The following is a 17,639-nucleotide window of genomic DNA, read 5'->3' as shown; positions in this document are numbered from 1 at the left end:
GATATTTGCTGCAGAGAAACAAATGAGAGCTTTGGAGTAATGTTGGAATTTGGAAGAAGATACTATATTCATTTATGAATATATATTATTTATTAATGCAAAATGATAACTGAAGTTTATTCCACAGTGATCAGCATTACAAAGTAAATGAAAGATATAAACGCTGATCTTATTGCTAGCAAACTAGAGTTTATCTTTGAAATTAAATCTTCATTCTTTTAATTAAAGGCTATCATGGCTGCTTGTTTACATAATATACAATTGAATTTACAAAGGGTCAGCCCATGATCAACACCATAAATGCTCATCGTAGGTAGGATGCCCATCCAATGCAGTCATATCAGGCTTTGGCAACCAAGTTGTTGGAATTGTTGGAATGGTGGATGCTTAATTTGATCCCTGCAGCACTGCAGGCAAATGATCTTTGTCAGTCTATATACTTTGATTAGCAAATAATCTGCTTATAACTGACAAATGAGATGACTATTCTTCCAGCATTTTGAATATAATACTTTCTGTAGCAAATTGAGGTGGAAAGATGATTAAACTATTTTTGGTCGAACCATATTAACTTCATCTAAAAAACCTCATCTAAAAAACACACAACACCTATTAACTTCCTTTCACTTGTTAGAGTTGAACTTATGAGTGCTAGGGTCTGGTTTAATGAATTATATGCTGATTAGATAGTAAACTAAAGAAACATTTTTCTAGTTTCCTAGGAATATTTCCATTCCCTTTTATGTGGGTTAAATGTGGCACTTTTAGTTGTGTATTGTCTTTACATTCCCCATTGCTCTGTCCTTGCTGGACTATAAAGATCATGGGCTATTCAACATTTGATAAAGACATCAAGTTTTATGGGGTTATAAACTGCCTATGATTACAAGTGGAGAAATGGTTTGCTAATTTCCCAAGAATACGTCCTTTCCCTTCTTGAACTTTCGCCCCTTTTCTAGCTTTTAAGGTAGCTGGGCTATGAAAACCTTGTTTTGTTTTTGCTGGGACTATGTGAATCGAGGGAATACGGGCCAAAAACCTTTTAATAATATCAAATGCAGGTTTCTACAATTTTGTGCTACTGTTGCAATGATTCTTTCAAGTTGACCTCGGTTACCTTTGATTTTCTATGTTCTTGCTTCATCATATTATCAAATTCCTGTTATTAAAATAGACTTGAATCTCAGTGAAAATTGTAAATAAGTGATCCTCATCGGTCAGAGTTTGATGTATGTATAACTTGAACCCACCTGGTTGGGATGGGTTCTTTGGTGTAACTTGAATATTTTTAGATTTTGGTGATGCAAGAAAATATTTGGTTTTGGAGTTTCTCTTTGTGGTCTTTGTTCTTTCTGTCAGCTTTGATTGTTTGACATCATTCTTTTTTCCAAACAAAATTTAAAAGATAGTCATCAGTTTGGAATTTAAAATTGTTGAACAAAAATCCTGATAATTTTTTAATTTAGAATTTGTTGAACTCATTAAAATAAATTTCCAATGAAATTGAAATTTATTATTTCAATGAAATTTAAAACTAAATAAAAAAGAAAAAAAAAACGACATTAACTTCATTAAAAATTATAAAAATTAAAAATTTCTTGTTAAGAAATATATTAAATATTATAATTATGAAATTTAAAGGTAGAAGGAATTGAAATTTTATTTTCAATAATCTTTTTTAATACTTCCTATGGACATGTGCAACCACGAATGAAGTTATTATTTATATCGATCTTTTTATAACAATATTAGACAACAATCTCAACATCTTCATCTCCATCTCATTTTATGTTAATGTCACAGAAGAATTTCTAGATACTTCAAATTTCAGATCCATAAAACATAAATAGCCTTACAACTAATTTACAAAAAATTTCTTTTACATAAGTTGCTTCTTTGGTTGGTCTCTTAATAGAACAGAGTAAGAACTGTCTTATAAGAGTTCTTTATTGAATATATATTCTTTTTTCTAATATTAACAGACTAAATCCCCAGGAACTATAATATGCATTTCTTAGGGCTAAGCCAAAAATGATACACATCTTTCATCCCTTTTTCTCTATTTACAGTTGCTGCTTTGGTTGGTCTCTTAATAGAACAGAATAAGAACTACATTTTTTTTCTTATTTTTATTTTTCTTATGTAATTATTTTCCTTTTTTTTTCTTATATATAACTCAACAACAGTTTCTAGCATTGAGATCCCTATTTTGATTAAATTGATATTGAAATATCCTTTGAAATTCATATACAACGTCAAAACCAAACACTGTAAAAAAAAAAACAAGTTATTGGCAAAACTGATCTGCAGAAAAGAGAACGGGAAATAGCTATATACCATGTACCATATCCCTTTAAATTCATATTACATGCAAGGAAGAACCTATTTAAAAAACACATTGAAGAAACCAGCTAAAAAACTCCATTTGATTCAGGTTAATGTTGTCGGTCAAATCATTTGATTCCATTAAAGTGTATGTGCAAACAGTGTTAGCATATGCCAGCTCGACAACTAATGACCTATATATACAAAATTGAGGGAATGCAAATTTATTTGTAATATGCTGTGTCCACAATCCACAAGTAACATTACATCAACATTCTGCTTATTTATCAAAGCTAGCAAGTCTTGAAGCAAATTATATGATACCAGTCAAGAAAACATATGAAAACAAGGCACCTCAATCATCAAAACAGAGGAATAACAACATCATACAATTGGATGGTCACTAGCCTTGGTAAGATTTTTCTAAGTCAAGCTGATCAACTATTAGTAGTACTCAAGAGGTGTATCATATATATATATATTGTTCATATGAAAAGTATATATGATCAATAGGTTGTTCGTATGTTGCGCTAATGATTTCTTGAACATAAAGAATATATTACAACTAGTGATTTCTTGAACATAAAGAACTTATTACAACTATCCTAATCGTTAAGTCTTCCAATTCTATGGAGCACATTAGACCTTTCCTATTCATGATTGGGAAGTCTTCTTTATAAAACATGACTCCATAATAGCATCATAATAATAGATTACCAAGCGATAAAACTACAAAGCTACAATTACCTTCAACAAAATCACGTAGGAGACTTACCAGCACAGCCATCCGGTTTGGGCATCTCTTCAAACACCTGGCGTGCAGAATTCACGTCCCAGCAACAGATGCAAGCCTCCGTGAAGAACAGCAGTGTTTGGTTTGCCATGGCGTTTCTTGGCGACCTCCACTTCCTCGAAGAATATCCCCCAATAACATATCAGAACCATAAAGAGCTCGAGAATATACAACCAGATCAGAACCACAGCAAGATTGGGAAGAGAGGACGCACCTGATTAAGCAGTCGCCATCGCTACAGCTCAATGATCCAAAACGTATGCCATCTGCGGTTGGAGGCCTCTAGAAGGCGGCGAAAACACAAGAACTAAAGAACACCACCAATAACATCTCAGAACCAGAAAGAACCCAATAAAACACAACAGATCCACATCAAGATTGGGGAAGAGAGAAAGCACCTGATCAAGTAGCCGCTATCCCTACAGCACGATGATCCAAAACGTGCGTCATCTGAGGTTGGGGGCCTTTAGAATGCGTCGAACGCAATACTTAAAGAACAGCCCCAATAACATCGCAGAACCATAAAGCACCCAAGAAAACACAACAGATCCACATCTAGATTGGGAGAGACAATGCACCTGATCAAGTAGCCACCACCCCTACGGCTCGATGATCCAAAAACTTGGGCCCATCTGCGGTTCGGGCCACGAGGGTTTCAACCAGGCCTTTAGAAGGCGACGAATCTCGTACCGTTTCACGATCACCTCCACTTCGTGGAAGACCTGCTCCCAAGAACATCTCAAAACCGCAAAGAACCCGACTAAACCCCCATCAAGAAACGGGACGAGAAAGCTCACCTGATCGAGCTACCGCGCAGCGAGATATAGATATCTACGATCAGCAACGGGAGCCATCGGAGGCTAGGGATTCGAGTAGGATTTCGACGGGGTTTCAACGAGCGTCGGGAGGTGTTCAGCCAACCATACCGTTTCTTGCGACCTCCATGGCCACCACCGTCGTCAGGGCTCGACGATCCGACACGTGAGGCATCGGAGATCGGTCCTCGAGTTCGCTAAGGAGGAGGAGGACGAGGTGCGGCGAAGAGGGAAAACGGTGGCTTCTTGAGAGGAGATGGAAGTTAAACGCCGAAGCGATGCACTGGAAGCAATAAATAGGCTTGGCGCCCGAGGGATTATGTTCTCCCCGTGTATTTGCACGTATGTATGTACGTATGCAAGCATATAAAGACACAATGTATATATATATATATATATGATGTGCACTGCACATTTTGACACGGAGCCCATTGCCACATCGAACGATAGGACACGTGTCGCCCTGGACTTGATTATGATGGAATTCGAAGAGTCGTTCGTCACTCTGTTGTTTTATTGGATCAATTAATTGGTGAGGTAATGGTCTTGGAATTCAATAATCACACATTATTCATACTGTAAAACACAATTAAGAGTTTAATTTAATTTCAGGCAGAAGGAAATCCAGTAGCGAAGCGAAGTTTTTGGTGGAGCTCCCGCCGGGCGCCACCGCTTTGTTGGCCATCTGCTTCAGCTCCGCCGCTCGCGCCCTCAACCTCTTCCCCTCTTCTCCTCTCAGCAACGCGTCCAAAGCCTTGAACACCCCGTCCTTCGTCATCGCCTCGCCTTCGAACCCGATGCCGTTTCCCCACGCGAGCATCATCGACCTGGCGATCATCCGGTGGTCCCCGAAGAGCGGCCGGCACGCCATCGGCACACCGGCGACGATCCCCTCCAGCACCGAGTTCCACCCGCAGTGCGTCAGGAACGCTCCGACCGCCGGATGATCCAGCACCGCCAGCTGCGGCGCCCAGCCCACCACCATCCCCCTCTCCTTGGTCCGCTCCAAGAACCCCGGCGGCAGGCACTCCCGAGCCGTCTCCTTCAGTGACCAGATGAAGGGGACGCCGCTCGCCTCCAAGCCCTCCGCCAGCTGGGCCAGCTCGGCGGGCGGCGGGGTCATGATGGAGCCGAAGCTGACGTATGCCACCGCATCGGGGCGGTGTCGGTCGAGCCAAGGGAGGCAGCGGTTCGGATCGGGTGCGGGCGCGGAGGGCGGGGCCAGGATGTGGAAGGGGCCGATGATGAAGGGCTTGGAAAATACCGTGGCCAAGCTCTCCTCGATGGCGGGTTCAAGGCCTGGAATGGTGTTGAAGGCGATGGCCGCGGCTTTGGGGAGCCTGTCGGCCATGCGGTGGAGGAGGACGGAGAAGGGGGAGTCGAGTGGGCCGGTGACGACTCCTTCGGGGAGATCGCGGACTCGATGCACGGAGAGGCCGGGGATGAAGTCGAGGAGATCTTCCTCGCGGCCAGCTAAAGCTGCACACGAACAGAACCATCGTACCACATACATAAACACAGCACGTATAATAACGGAGGAGATGTGCCTGCCAACCTTGGTCGCCAACCCCGAGCTTTCGGCGGAGCAAATCGGTGTGGAGATGGGCGGACAACGCCGCGGTGCCGCCCGGGCACAGCGGGACCCACGGCACCCTCATCTCCTCGGCCACCTCCCCGGACTTCCACACGAACGCGTCGCTCACGACGCAAATCACCGGCGCGCCGCCTGCGCCCGCCACCGCCGCCGCAATCCCCTCCTTCAGGTTCCCCGGCGTCGCCTCCAGGAACAGGCCGATCAGCTCGAGGACTTCCCGCGGCGGCCGAGATCCGTCAGGGACGCCGTCGGCGACGGGGACGAAACGGAGGTTCGGGGTATCGTCGGCAGCGGGGAGGGAAGCGAGGGCCCGAGCGGTGGCGAGGAAGGAGACGACGGCGGAGGGGGCAGCGGCGGCGACGGCACGTGCGACGGGAAAGATGGCTCCCGGGTGGGAACCGAATGGGAATGCAACGAAGGCTACGTGCTGCTTGGATGCAGGGGATCCCATGGGGGGCACTGCGGCTGGTCGAGGAGGAGGGCGAGGTACGGATGTTTATAGAGGGAACTGCAGGTGGTAGAGGAAGACGTGTTGTTGAGCGGCCGTCATAAAAGGTCCATAAGTGAGCTCTCGCCGTTGCCCGGTCTCACCTAATTCCAAGGCTACAGAGGCGACGTGTCATCATCTTATGACAAAATGTTCTTACGAAGATGATAAGATTTATTATTCGAATCACGACAATAATTGGACGGTTAGATGGCGGACAACCATCAAGGGGCCACGCTGTCATTGTCGGAGCAAGTTAACCGGTCACGGACATATGTCCATATTTATTAGGCGCATACATCAACATTATGATTCCAAGTACTTTTTTACATCACTAATACGGCCTCTCTCCGATGTAATTTCCAGGTGGAAAATAATTACACGTCATGAACACACCACCACCGTCGCAGACGACGCGGGAGCATCCGAGGCGACGTGTATCCTTCCAAACCATTTGGGTGTAGTGGCCGCAGATCCGGCCCGGGGCGCAGGCGTTGGCGGCGTACGAGTAGTCCCGCTCCTCCCCGGCCCAATTACGGACCGCGTCCAAAGGCCCCCACCCCGAGCCGGAACCCCAGAAGATGTTCTCGCCGAGCTGGAAGCCGCCGTCGGGGAACGAGTGCTGGAGCCGGCAGTCGCCCTTCCGTTGGGTGGCCCACCACCGGGCGTAGGACTCGAGGGTTGGGTCCCAGGCCAGGGGGAGCTCCCAGTGGGTAGCCCGAACCACGTTGTGGGCGTAGAGGAATTGGACGGCCTCCGCCCAGCATCCCCAGCACAGCGTCTTCGTTATGTTGTAGATGGTTTGGTTGATGGGGGAAGCCAGCAATGGCGAGGAGGCGTACGAGGGGCTCGTCGAAAAGTGGAGGAAGAGGAGGAGAAGCGTAAGACTGCTCATGGCGAGGGAAAGAGGAGGACGAGGACGAGGAGAGACGGCTATAATGGAGATAGCGAGGACGGCTATAAAGTGCGGCCGTGCGACTGTTGCTCTCGTGACTTTGGGAATGAGCAAAGCAAAATTACCTTTTGCTGCCCCATTTTTTACTCGCAATCCTGACTGAGGAAGCCATTCGATTGGACGATGGCGTCGTTCCCACAATGGGTCCCAGTTTCCCTCCAGTCATATCGTTTCGTTGCTGGGGCCCGACAAATTGCGAGGGGAGTAACAAAAGCATTCCTCAGATCCCTCCCGTGATTGCTATGTGGTTTGTTCCCCTGGACGGGTCATGTGACCATCTCCTGATTGAGGTGGCATCACGAGGGAAGTATACATATAGTTGACAATGTGGACTCAGAATCGAACAGTATGGGTTGAGACGATGAATGCAGTAAAAGGGTTTCTGACCCAAGACATTGCCATGGGGAATGTAGTTGCATGTGAAGAAGGTGTCGCCGGTGCTGCACGTCACCAGGGCGCAGCCGAGGCGGGTGCTCCGCCTCCATCCACACCAACTGGGTGTAACGCAGGGTGGCTGGCACGAGTCGTAGTCGTAGAACCACATGAATGGAGTTAGTGAATGCGATGGACGTAGTTGGGCCGACACGACACCCCCCCCAGTAATTGCGAAGTCAGGCGTTGATGAAACCATAGCATGACAATACGATAACGAGCGTATTTATTTCGTGTTATATAAGCGGAAGAGAATGTACACATGACGCCACTGGACTTCACATGGTCCCATGTGAGCGACTGGAAGTATCACTGGTAGGAAGAGATCGTACATAGCCATTAATTACCACCTTTAGTACTGTTCCTCCAATCTGTTTTCAGAGGACATATCCATATGCCCTGTTGCGCTGCATATTTATACTGCTAGTAGACAAAACCTATAGCTTGATTGCTGTTCTGACATCAAATTTTGTGTGTTATTTATGGAGCTTTTAAGTCGATCTCGACCATTAATCTGTCACATTGCAATCCATGCAGATCCGATTTCAGCCCAAGGCCACCATGGCAACCGGAAGCCAGCAAGAGAACATTACTGGGCCGATGAAGAGAGGAGAAAGGTGTTCAACTAGAGACTGAGGTAGAAACTGCTACCAACATTGGATTCGGGAATTAAATTGCTGATCACCTGAACAAAATAGTTTAACATGTTTGACCTCAAACTAATTTCCTATGTCGAATATCCACCACAAGTGCTCCGAATTCAATCTCAGGAGATGTGTTTGGCGGCCCTAAGATTAGATTCATCGATAATATAGCTAGAAGCCAGCCATCACTCTGTCCTTTTCACTGGTTACCAAAGAGGTTTAACATGGAAAGGAGAGGAAGGCTTGTGCTGCATCGTCCCCTTCCTTCCTTCCTTCCAACTCACTTGATGTGAATAGAGACTGGTGCAGAGCTGCTGCTGCTGACATGAGCTCTCTATCACATGCATCCCATTGGGAGTGCCAAGCATTGTACTCCTCCTCCTCACATGCATCCCATTAATGGTGTTCCTTTTCCTCATCAGCACAATCTCGCTTTCCGGCCACGACATATGTCTCCCGTAATGGAGAGCTCTCGCTGCTCCCCCCGACCTCCGTTCCGTCCTTCAATGCGCCACTCATTTATTCATTCTCGACGACAAGGAAATCTATGCAACTCCAACGACCAAATCCATACGCCCAGCTACAGAGGGGGGAGGAGGAAATGGGCGGCAGAGCCCAAATCTTAACACATCGAAGAAAAAGAAGGACAGAAATGGTGGATTAATTTCCACATCAACTCGCTCCCATCACCACCACCACAATATCAGGAAGAACAAGAACAGAATGGAACGATGAAGAAAACAGAACCATCCATCTTGATCTAAACAAAGTCGCCAACACGTTTGGAGGAATCCATGTCTTATGAACTCGAGATCAAAGAAGAAAAGGTAACGAAAAGCTAGCTTCAAATCGAAAACAGGATAAAAGACACACCTATCCCATTTCCCGCACCGTCGAGCTCGCGCTTCTCATATCCAGTCCGATCAAACAGCGAGGAAGGTCGGGAAAGACTGGCACCTGTTCGGTTGCCCACGCCCATTGAGCTCTCTCCTTTCGGCATTCATCGTTCGATGTATCCGAACTGGGATTAGGGGTGGGCGGAGGATGTCAAGGGGGAGGGCTGGTTGTTGACGATGAACGGGTGCTGGAGGAGCTGCACCGCGGTGAGGCGACGCGCCGGTTCCTTCTGGAGGCAGTAAGAGATGAAGCTCCGGAACTCGCGGGAGGCGGTGGATGGCGCCTCCGGCGGATCAGCGTAGCAGATGGCGCACATGAGAGACGCCCAATCCCCCTGCCGGCCGAGGTTTTCGCCGAAGGGGAAGCGGCCGAGGTAAAACTCGAGGATGCTGAGGCCGAAGCTCCAGATGTCGCCGGCGTAGCCGTCGTAGATACCGTGGTTGAGGTCGGTGTTGATCCGTTCCGGGCTCATGTACGCGATGGTGCCGACGGAGGAGTTGCAGGGGTCCATGGTCTGCGCCAGGATTCGGCTGACGCCGAAGTCCGCGATCTTGACGCGGCGGCCAGAGTCGATGAGAAGGTTGGAGGGCTTGATGTCGCGGTGGACGATCCTCCTCCGGTGGAGATAGGCGAGCCCAGCGAGGACCTGGCGAGCGACGTCGGCGAGGACGGACTCGGATGTGATGCGGCGGCCTTCGAGGGAGCCGCCGTCCATAAACTCGAGCAGGATCTGGATCTCGCCGCCGTGGTCATACATGGCGTGGCACCGGACCACGAAGGGGTTGTCAGCGGTGCGGAGGATCTCGATCTCGCGCAGGATCTGGCGGCGGACGGCGTCCTCGTGGTTGCCGTAGATGACCTTGAGGGCGTAGTGACGCCCGGTGAGGCGGTGGCGGACCATCCACACGGTGCCGCCGCTCCCGCTGCCCATTCGTCGTAGCCGCTCGAGGTCGGACAAGCTCGGCGGCTGGGAGGAGGAGGAGGAGGAAGGGGGGCCAAGAGTGGGCTCCGCCGACGGGGCGCCGACAGTGGACGGGGCGGAGGGCGGCGGGAGGGGGAGGGGCACGGCTAGAGAGGGGTCACGCTGGGGGAGGGGGAGGGTTAGGTCTGGCCGGCGGCGTGGCCTGCTCGGGATGCCGGGATGACCCGGCCGGACGGGTGCCGGCCCGGGTCTCATGGCCGCTTATAATCAAGAAGAGGAGAAGAGCACACGCTTTATAACGATAGAAACGGAGCGAGAGAGAGAGAGAGAGCGTGGTGGGCGGTGGGTAAGGAGGAAGAGAGGAAAGGATTGAATGATTGAGAGAGGGTGGGTTTAGATTTGTGATTTCTTTGTTCTGTATTGTATTGCAAGGAGGCGGCTAGAGAGAACAGAAGCGGAGGCTGTCATTTTCTTATTAGATTGAGTTGGGTGTGAAGCAATGAGAGAAAGGGGAGGAGGAGAGATTTCAGAAATTAGATGGGTGTGGCGGTAATTGGAAAGGAGAGAAGAAATGGGGGAGTGAGGTGCCAAAAGGAACGATGGAAGTTAGAGGTCATCTTGCCGTCACATTATTCTATTATTTTTTCCATTTTTCTACAACTCAAAAATCGATCTATACAATTGTCAACCTTCTATTTTTCTAAATTTCTGATAGTTTTATTTTGCCATTAGAATAAGCTTAAATATTGTTCTTAAAAAAAATAAAGATAAACTGTTATCAACTAAGTTAATTGATACATTCAAATAATTATAAATTTATTTTTTTTTCAATTGACTAATCAATCTATCACTTATAAACTGTTATCTCACATTACACATAACTTGGAAATAGACTAATTTTTTTTGTCTATCTATAAGAGTAAAAAAGATAATGCCAAACAGCCTCTGACCTCCTTTGGCGTAGTAATAAATAGATCAATATACATATATATAATGAAGAAAATGCTAATACGACTGGTTCAGCCAAAGTAAGCCTGCTGGCACCTTTATTTCTTAAATTTCCAATGATCTTAATTTTATTTATTTGAGAGATAAAAATTATGAGAAATAAAAAATAGCCTGGGAAATAAAGCTCAAGTTGTCATCCATAATCTAATCCTCATATGCCTAATATTGCTTTAAGAAAGTCGATGCAGGAATTCAGCTTCTTTTTGTAAAGAAGACATGGGAGAGAAAATAGTCGGTGTGAATTGATCCAAAAGGAAAACGTATCCAACTTGATGCTTGATTATCCAACCATACATGTGCTGTGCATCACATGCATCTTAAAAGAATTGGGCCAAACGGCACAAGAAAAAAGTCAATGGAGATGGCACAGCTAGAGGGCCTTGTGTGGTAGAAGGTGCACATTGTGTTTTTGTCTTCATAGATATGGGATATTTGGGTCACATCCCATGTAGACATCATGTATCCAAATCACCCAATCAGATCAGTATAATATTAATCATCTGGTCGTGTCAACGATGTTATTAGTTGTTATTATCTATCAGTCTGACCAATCATTCCAACAACAGTTCATCTAAAAATATTTACTAGTACTCCCAAATAAGTAGGATCAATTATATAGAAATTTTAACAGAGAAGATAACTTAGAACAATATTTTAACGAAAGAAAACGAAGTATTACTACATGCATGTCTTTTGGCATAAAGCTTAAGCTTATGCATGCGCTAGTCTTATTTAGATTCAACACTGGATCCAATTGACTTTTGACCATCGTCAGCTGAACTATGAAGTAGGAGCAGTCGAAATATAACCGAGAACAAATCTAAGTAGTACCTACTGTTGCACACCTTTATGCCGTATCCCACGAATCAGTACGATTCGATCATGCACGGTCCTCAGGGCAAGGGAGGTCGGGTTAGGGGGTTAGCTCTTAGCTTTCGTTGCACATTTCGTGGGATTCAAATTATCTTGCTTGCATTAGGTTCCTATACAATAAGTCCGGAAAAAGAATTTTCGATTCGATCCCTCTGATGTTTAAGTTAGCAGGTGGTCTTGTAATATCAAAAGTTTGATTCTATTTCATCAGGTTAAGAGGTTGACATTTATACTTATGAGATGACCCAAGGGTATGCGTGTTGTTAATGTCCACCGTTATCTTGTTCAGTGTGATCGTTCGCGATCAACCCGTATGTTTCCGACGACATGACTCAATCCATCCAAAGCTCTGTTGCACAATGTCAACCCGTATGGTTCCGAGCGACACTGAGTCGTTGATGCACTTTACCAAGTCAGCTTCTCTCCACTAGTCACGTGTCGGGTCATTCCACGTCGGTTCATGGCCATCAGTTGTCGCTCTATGACTGCTACGGGAACCTTTCCTATCACCTACCACCAACAACTACACCATGTATAAGTTAAAAGATGTTGAGTAGCAACTGTTCGATGGATTGTCGAGGTAGCACGACTCTTAAGATACCTGGCAAACAGCTGAAGCGAGTGGACCCAAAACCTGAAAAAGTTGGGGGTGGTAGAAATCACCAGCACCGCCTGATGAAAACCTGGTTCATCTGATCCTCCTCAAAGAGGATCAGACGGTGCCCGATATAGCAAATGCTCGCGCAATCCCAAATCTAATCCCAACGTTTCATTCATGGCAGCAAAGGTTGCAGCAGTAGCAGGCAGGATAAAGTGATAGGATATCATTGAACTCTGCATGCAATGTGAAAAAGGAAAAGAGAAGAAACAAAAGGAGTGGGGACGGGATGATTCCTCCACGAGAGAGGAGAGAGAGGATGAGAGGTGGACGCGACGTGGTGGGCTGCGGAAAGCTGAAGGAAGCGGAGAATCCCATACAAAAGCGAGAGGTTGGGCAGAGGGATTTGCCTTCCTTCCTCTCACTCTCTCCTTTATCTGTGTTCAGGTGGTGTGCGCGCATGCATCTCAAGCTACAAGTAGCTGGTACCCACCCTCGATGTACTAAGTTAAAGATTCCATGAATGATACTTAGAGAAGTGGCTGATACCCACTTCTGATGTACTAGAGATTCCATTAATGATACACAACTCCTTTCTTGCTTTGAAGGTATACATGAAGTTGACGTTAAGTTTGCAGAACAACTTATCAACCCGTGTCACTGGTTGGAACATAGCTTATATTCACACGTTTTACCACTGCATTTGGACTCTATCGAGTAACTTGGCTTACAAGGGTTTGTGTAGATCAATACTGTTAGAAGTATATATTGGGGTGGGTATTTTCCAACCTAAGCATATGAGCTTTACGATCGCATAATTAAATCTTCAAAATGCTATGAGAGCTATGAGGATATGACTCAATATATGTTTTAATATCTCCTCTCACAACTAAGTTGGTTAGGTCTGATGTGTAAACGAAAACTAAGTCTATGTCATGAAAAAAAAAGTAGAAAATTTTTAATTGAACACTGAAAAAAATAACTACAACATTCAAACTCATGATCTACACTTATGCTACATTAAGGATTTGATTGTTAGTCACCCAATCAAATCTTTAAGAAATACAAAAACAGAATATGTAAAAACACTTTTAAGATCTACAACGGCGTCTATTTGCTATATATTGATCAACAAAATTATATTATAGCTAAATGGTAAACTCTAAACCCTAAATCATGTCGTTGGATCTAAAATAAATACTAATTTTCCACTGCCCTTAAGAGTTCACGGATAAATTAGTCGATGAATACTGGAAATGGAATGACATGATAATAAGCAAAAAAGTCTGAATCCTCTCACAATCCCATGTGAAAGCCAGTACACAGTGTCAGGCTAATCCCAAAGAAACGCCTATCCAAGTTTCACCTCATTCGCCATGAGACACACAAACCGCTACATCCTTCTTCTAATTTGTTTAATGTTTCCACGGTTCGTACCTCGAAAGCCCTGTTGCCTTGTCCATTTCAAAAAAATTATACACACACACCGGACAGTATCTCAAGACGCCCTATTGGACTTCTAAGTGTCAACGTTTAGGCAAACGAATGAGGCCTCTAAACTTTTCTTCGGTGTTGGAGGTTTAATTTAGTTCCTCAACCTAACAAAGTCCACGCTTAGTGTCAAGGACGACAAGCTGAATAATTCTTTCCTTTTTTTTTATCAAAATAGGTTTAACATCAAAATATCAACTTGATATCCAAATGCAAATATCAACTAGCACAGCATAAACAATAGAGCAAAAAATCAATCACACGGTGAGATCTTTTAACGTGGAAAATCCAATGTGAGAAAAACCATGGGACCGTAGTCCACCTCAAACTTCCACTATCAATAATAATGATAACGAGTTTACAGTGGGTCTTCTTTAAAATAACTAGAGGATTAGAATAACATCAAGATCATAGATCTTGGCTCAAGAAAAGCATATCTTCATCATGTAGGATGGATCTCCTCAAAAGAGAATTCTAGGTCTCACAGAATATATATCGCAGGAAAGTACCTTTGAGAGGGTAAACTGTAGATCAACATCGTTAGGATTGTAGAGTTTGCTGCAAGGATTCTCCACATAAAATTTGGGCTGAAACTGACAACGTTTGGCCACCATCGTTAAGCAGAAAACTCAGAAACTTAATCTTTCTCTCTCTATTTTCTCTCATCTTTTCTATGCACGCTGCAATCTGATCTATTTTCCTCATCTTCTCTCTCAATAAGCCCAATTATCTAAACCTACATATGGGCTGGACCCAACAATTCTCCCCCTCCAACTCATATGGCGGGCTGTACCAATTGAACAGCTACCTCCACCATCAATTGTTGGGTCCAGCCCATATGTGGACTTGGACAATCGGGCCTATTAAGCCTAAATCAACAAATGAAAAAAATTAAAAAGAGGAGAGAGAAAGTGAGGAAAATAGATCAGATTACAACTTGTAGGAAAGAAGAGAGAGAAATAAAGAGAGAAAGATTAGGTTTCTGATTTTTCTACATGACGATAGATGGCCAAACGTTGTCAGTTTCAACCCAAATTTTATGTGGAGAATCTTTACAGCAAACTCTACAATCCTAACGATGTTGATCTACAGTTTACCCTCTCTAAGGTACTTTCCTGCGATATATATTCTGTGAGACCTAGAATTCTCTTTTGAGGAGATCTATCCTACATGATGAAGATATGCTTTTCTTGAGCCAAGATCTATGATCTTGATGTTATTTTGATCCTCTAGTTATTCTAGAGAAGACCTACTGTAAACCCGTTATCATTATTATTGATAGTGGAAGTTTGAGGAGGACTACGATCCCGTGGTTTTTCCCACATTGAGTTTTCCTCGTTAAAAGATTTAGTCTCACTGTGTGATTGATTTTTTGCTCTATTGTTTATGTTGTGCTGGTATTTTGATGAGAAGCCTATTTTGATACACAAAGAGGGAAAGAATTATTCCGCTTTAACAGGTTTTTCCCAACCAGTGGTATTAGAGCATCAGATTGTTTTGTGCTAGTTTTTCTTGTTTGATTGAAATTGAGCAGTCAGATGGTATGATTAAATTGAACTCATCAAATTATTTCACTTGGAGGCGTCTGATGGAAGATTTGTTATATTGCAAAGATTTGTATAAGCCTATAATGGTTAAAGATAAACCTTCTACTATAGACGATGAAGAATGGGAAGTTCAACATAGAAAAGCTATTGCCTATATTAGAAAATGGATGGATATAAACTTACATGAGCATATTTGAGATGAAACCAAAGCTGATATTGTTTGGCAAAGGTTAGAAAACCTCTTTGCGAAAAAGATAGTGGAAAATAGAATTTCTCTCCTCAGAAGGCTTGTAAATTTGAAGTATAAAGATGGTGGTAACATTGTTGAGCACATAAGCCTATTTCAGAGTCTTGCAAACAAGTTGGTTGCTATGAAAATGAATATAGATGATGAGATGCAAGGATTATTACTTCTTAGCTCTTTACTAGAAAGTTGGAAAACGTATGTGGTGACTATTTGTAACTCCACGCCAGAAGGGACACTAACTATAGATATGGTTAAAGACAGTTTGCTAAATAAAGATGACAGAAGGAAAGAACAGGGTGAATCTTCTTCTGGTGCATTTGTTACTAAAAAACAAGAAAGACGTGGAAGAAGTCATATCAGAAATCCACATGGATATAGAGGAAGATCCAAGTCTAGAAAAGATATCAAATGTTTTCACTGTAACAGGCCAGGTCACATGAAGAAAGAGTGTAGGTTTTGGAAGCGAGAATAGAATGAAATGAAGAAAAATGAGAAAGAGACCAATACAATTACTGCTGAAGGTAATATCACTAATCTGTGATGAAGGTTGTGTTAGCCTTGTAGCTCAGGACAGTAATTGGGTAATTGACTCTGGTGCTTCATTTTATGTCACTTCTCATGGTGATTTCTTTATATCTTACACTGTTGGTGATTTTGGTAATGTAAGAATGGGAAACAATGGTACATCTAAAATTGTGGGTATTGAAGATATTTGCTTGAGACCAGTATTGGGAGCAAATTAATACTCAAAGATGTAAGGCATGTTCCAGATATTCGTCTTAACTTGATATCTACAGGTAGACTTGATGATGAGGGCTTTACACACTATTTTGGTGAAAGTAAATGGAAACTCACTAAATGTTCTCTAATTGTGACAAAAGGAAAGAAGATTAACTCTTTTTATGTCATGGAAGCTAAGCTACACAAAGGAGAGATTAATACAATTCGAAAAGGTGAAAGTATAGATCTTTGGCACAAGAGGCTTGGACATATCAATGATAAGGGACTTCAAACTCTTGCTAGAAAGCAGTTCTTACCAGAGTTGCAAGGTACATCTCTTAAATCTTGTGATCATTACTTAGTTGGAAAAACACATAGAGTTGCATTTCAGACATATCCATCATCTAGAAGATCAGATGTTATTTATTTAGTTCATACTGATGTTTGTACTATGCAAACTAGAACTCTTGGAGGTGCTCTTTATTTTGTTACTTTTATTGATGACTATTCTAGAAAAGTGTGAGCTTTTGCTTTGAAATCTAAAGACCAGGTACTCGATGTTTTCAAAGAGTTTCATGTCAGTGTTGAAAGAGAAACTGACAGAAAACTAAAGTGTATTCGATCAGATAATGGTGACGAGTACAAGGGTCCTTTTGAGAATTATTGCAGGTTCCATGGTATCAGGCTTGAGAAAACAATTCCTAAAACTCCTCAGCAGAACGGTGTGGTAGAAAGAATGAATAGAACCATTGAAGAAAGGATTAGGTGTATGCTTTCCCACACCAAGTTACCAAAGTCATTTTGGGGGGAGGCTATGAGAACTACAGTTGACCTGATAAATCTTTCTCCATCAGTTCCTCTGCAAGGTGATGTTCCGGAGAGTATAGAGAGGAAAAGATATATCTTATAATCACTTAAAAGTCTTTGGGTGTAAAGCATTTGTTCATATTCCCAAAGATGAGAGGTCCAAGCTTGATAGTAAAGCAAAAGCATGTATCTTCTTGGGATATGGTCATGAAGAGTTGGGTACAGATTATGGGATCAAGTGAACAAGAAGATTATTAGAAGCAGAGATGTTATGTTTCTTGAAGACTAATTATTTGATGATGGTGAAAATGTTGAGAAGCCAGAAACCTCTATTTATATTCCTTGGAGTTTGGGTCCAGTTACTTCACCTGTAGTTCATGATGATCATGGGGGAGATGAACAAGAAGATTGCGATGAGAATACCAGTGATGATACACCTACAGTTGATGATGCTGAACCAACTAAACAGCTACCTCCACCACCA

The 17,639-nt window shown here is 43.7% G+C and overlaps 3 protein-coding genes and 1 long non-coding RNA gene across 5 annotated transcripts; all 4 read right to left on the bottom strand.

The window, feature by feature from the left end:
- Positions 1-180: 180 nt before the first annotated feature.
- Positions 181-4,215, bottom strand: LOC135617144 (uncharacterized). 2 transcript variants are annotated; one of them, XR_010488625.1, is made up of 5 exons: positions 3,916-4,215; positions 3,517-3,840; positions 3,333-3,425; positions 3,101-3,234; positions 181-407 (listed from the first exon to the last, which is right to left on the bottom strand). It is a non-coding gene; the product is annotated as an uncharacterized LOC135617144 (long non-coding RNA). The 2 variants fall into 2 exon arrangements; XR_010488623.1 differs by having other exon boundaries at positions 3,101-3,230; positions 3,916-4,211.
- Positions 4,216-4,479: 264 nt separating this feature from the next.
- On the bottom strand, positions 4,480-6,123 carry LOC135617119 (myricetin 3-O-rhamnosyltransferase UGT77B2-like). The gene is made up of 2 exons (XM_065117054.1): positions 5,489-6,123; positions 4,480-5,412 (listed from the first exon to the last, which is right to left on the bottom strand). The coding sequence occupies exons 1-2, from the start codon at positions 5,976-5,978 to the stop codon at positions 4,523-4,525; spliced, it is 1,380 nt and encodes a 459-aa protein (XP_064973126.1). The 5' UTR covers positions 5,979-6,123; the 3' UTR covers positions 4,480-4,522.
- A 147-nt stretch (positions 6,124-6,270) lies between these two features.
- Positions 6,271-7,186, bottom strand: LOC135617138 (pathogenesis-related protein PR-1-like). Its single transcript, XM_065117081.1, has one exon. It carries the CDS (start codon positions 6,907-6,909, stop codon positions 6,349-6,351), a length of 561 nt encoding a protein of 186 aa, XP_064973153.1. The 5' UTR covers positions 6,910-7,186; the 3' UTR covers positions 6,271-6,348.
- A 1,591-nt stretch (positions 7,187-8,777) lies between these two features.
- LOC135617125 (mitogen-activated protein kinase kinase 5-like) lies at positions 8,778-10,370 on the bottom strand. Its single transcript, XM_065117063.1, has one exon. The coding sequence runs from the start codon at positions 10,117-10,119 to the stop codon at positions 9,073-9,075; it is 1,047 nt and encodes a 348-aa protein (XP_064973135.1). The 5' UTR covers positions 10,120-10,370; the 3' UTR covers positions 8,778-9,072.
- Between the last annotated feature and the right edge of the window lie 7,269 nt (positions 10,371-17,639).

The sequence above is a fragment of the Musa acuminata genome, chromosome BXJ1-3, assembly GCF_036884655.1.
Source record: "Musa acuminata AAA Group cultivar baxijiao chromosome BXJ1-3, Cavendish_Baxijiao_AAA, whole genome shotgun sequence".
Taxonomy (NCBI): Eukaryota; Viridiplantae; Streptophyta; class Magnoliopsida; order Zingiberales; family Musaceae; genus Musa; species Musa acuminata.
The sequence above is the reverse complement of the archived record's forward strand: the minus strand, read 5'-3'. Positions and strand labels throughout refer to the sequence as shown.